General features: G+C 64.8%; 2 protein-coding genes across 2 annotated transcripts in view; one reads left to right on the top strand and one right to left on the bottom strand.

Annotated features, from left to right (window-relative positions):
- LOC107203713 overlaps positions 1-1,522 on the bottom strand; it is a 15,740-nt gene extending 14,218 nt beyond the window's left edge. Inside the window, exons 1-2 of the mRNA XM_015626023.2 lie at positions 198-1,522; positions 3-105 (exon numbers count right to left, since the gene is read on the bottom strand). Of these exons, the coding sequence (XP_015481509.1) occupies positions 3-105; positions 198-874 (780 nt within the window). The 5' untranslated portion in view covers positions 875-1,522. The remainder of the gene's footprint in view (positions 1-2; positions 106-197) is intronic.
- The window catches only part of TMLHE (trimethyllysine hydroxylase, epsilon), an 11,856-nt gene continuing 10,679 nt past the window's right edge, over positions 1,085-2,261 (top strand). The window contains exons 1-2 of the mRNA XM_033514159.1: positions 1,085-1,095; positions 1,835-2,148. Of these exons, the coding sequence (XP_033370050.1) occupies positions 1,085-1,095; positions 1,835-2,148 (325 nt within the window). The remainder of the gene's footprint in view (positions 1,096-1,834; positions 2,149-2,261) is intronic.

Raw genomic sequence — 2,261 nt, 5'->3', positions numbered from 1 at the left:
ACCATGTCCCCTTCATCCTCCTCTTCTTCTTCCTCTTCTGGGGTGGCAGCGATGCTGTTCCAGCTCACATCATCATCCACCAACTTATGGGAAAACCCCTCTGTACTGTGAGTAGAAAGGATCAGCCGTAATTCCTGCTGCTCTCTTGTGGAAATGACCACAAGATTCCCTGGAAAACGTGAATTCCCTGTCCTAACCTCGTCCGGAAACATCCCCCGTGCAGGGAGAAGCTCGGTGTGCCCCGCACATCCCCCGGGGCTCGGCTGGGACCGGCACCGCCAGGAGCTGCCGGGGCAGGGAAGGGACGGAATTCTTGCCCCGGGAAGGATGCGCCGGTGGATCCGGAGCCTCTCTGCTCCTGTCTCGGTGCGGGAGCAGCGGGCAGGGCCTGGCAGAGCCTTTCCCAGGCAGAGGTTTCATTCCCGGTCCCCTCCGGATGCGGGATCATCACCAGCACCCCCGGAGAAGGGAAGAGCTTTGTGTGGGCTGTTGTTTTTTTAAAGCCGTTTGTGACCTCGGGAGCGGAGTGTGAGCGAGGAAGGAGGGGAGAAGAGGGAGGGCAGAAAATTCCCAGATCCCGGCTCTCCCTGGGAACCTCCAGAAAGTTCCCAGGCGTTTTGTTTTCCCAGCAGCCGCCGAGGCCGGGCAGCAGGTGCATCCCGGAGCGCTGGGCTCCTCCGAGAGCGGCTGGCTCTGCCTGTCCCTGTCCCACGGGCACACGAGGGACCACGGACCCCGCTGAGCTCCACAGCCCGAGCAGAAGGATCCCAAAGGCAGGCAGCGGGACACCACGGAGCGGGGTCCCCCCTCCCAGAGCCCCCCAGGGCTCCCAGCCCTGACCAGCTGAGCTTTGATCCCGTTCGTTCGCATCCATCGCTGCCGGGATCCCGCTGGTCCCGGCGGGTCCGGGGCTCGGAGGGAGCGGGGCGCGGGCTGTCTGCCAGGCAGGACCGAGGGACAGGCGACAGGACAGCACGGGGAGCACGGGGCTGCTGCTGGCATCCGCTGTCCCCTCCCGGGAGCCGCTACCGGGGCACGATCGCACCCCGGGAAGGGCCCGTGACAAATTCCCATGGAGGCCGGGATGCCTCTGCCGTGAGCTCAGCCAGTGACTGACTTGTTTATCTCCCCCGGGAGCTGCAGCGAGGTTTTGGGAAGCAGCAGATCCCCGACAGCTCCTCTGCCTGCTCCAGGCGCCGCTCCCACCCCTTTCCTGAAAAACACTGGGAAATCAGGAATCCGCGGTGGCACCAGCGCGTCCCCTCGCTGCGAGGACAGCGACAGCGAGCTCTGCCCACACAGCCTCGGCAGCCAAACTGGAGACACTCAGAACACCTGCGTTTTGGAAAAGCAGGCGTGGAAATTCCGGCACAGCAATGGGGAGTTTCTCCCAGCGTTTGGTTGGGGTGGTTTGGCTGCACAGACACCGGGGAGACACCGATGAGACCTCATCCTGCCCCATCCCCAGCCCTCTCATCCTGCCCCATCCCCAGCCCAGGGAGACATCCGATGAAATCATTCCCAGCCCTCTCACCCTGCCCCATCCCCAGCCCTCTCACCCTGCCCCATCCCCAGCCCTCTCACCCTGCCCCATCCCCAGCCCAGGGAGACACCAGCACGTTTAATCACAGAGTCCGATGTCCCTAGAAATGTTCCAGTCCAGGCTGGATGGCGCTTGGAGGAACCTGGCACAGTGGAAGGCGGAGCTGGGACGGGATGAGCTTTAGGGTCTCTTCCAACCCAAACCCTTCTGGAATTCTCTGTGTCTGGCAGGTTCATTCTAAATCCTCAGGTAACCACTCCCGGGGCTCTCGTGTCATCTGTTCTCCCCCAGGCCGCCAGCCCCGTGTCCCCGGTGCCACCCGCCGCTCCCACTGTCGGCTCTGGAGCTCTTTCTGATCCCCCAGCTCAGTCCCTGTGGGAGTTCCGTGCTGCAGAACAACCCGGAGCTCCAGGGACCGGAGCCCGAGGGTCCCGGCGGGTCCTCCCCGCGATGCTCGGGGGCATCCTCGGGGCCGGGAGGGGAGGGCAGGGCCGGGGGTGGTGCAGGGGGCGAGGGGCAGCGCTCGCCACCGCCGGGCCAAGGCAGCCCTCCAGCGGGGATCTGCCGCCTGCCCGGGGCTCACGGCAATGCTCCGCTGAGTGCGGGTGAAAATCAGCGCTTTGTAACCCAAAAGTGGGGTGGGTACCCCCGGCAGGGCATCACCTGCAGCGGGGCGGGCCGGGGACACGGAGCGGAGAAGGGACAGGGATGGGGCAAG

This window comes from Parus major, chromosome 4A (genome assembly GCF_001522545.3).
Source record: "Parus major isolate Abel chromosome 4A, Parus_major1.1, whole genome shotgun sequence".
Taxonomy (NCBI): Eukaryota; Metazoa; Chordata; class Aves; order Passeriformes; family Paridae; genus Parus; species Parus major.
Note: the sequence above shows the minus strand (reverse complement) of the source record. Positions and strands in the feature narration are given on the sequence as shown.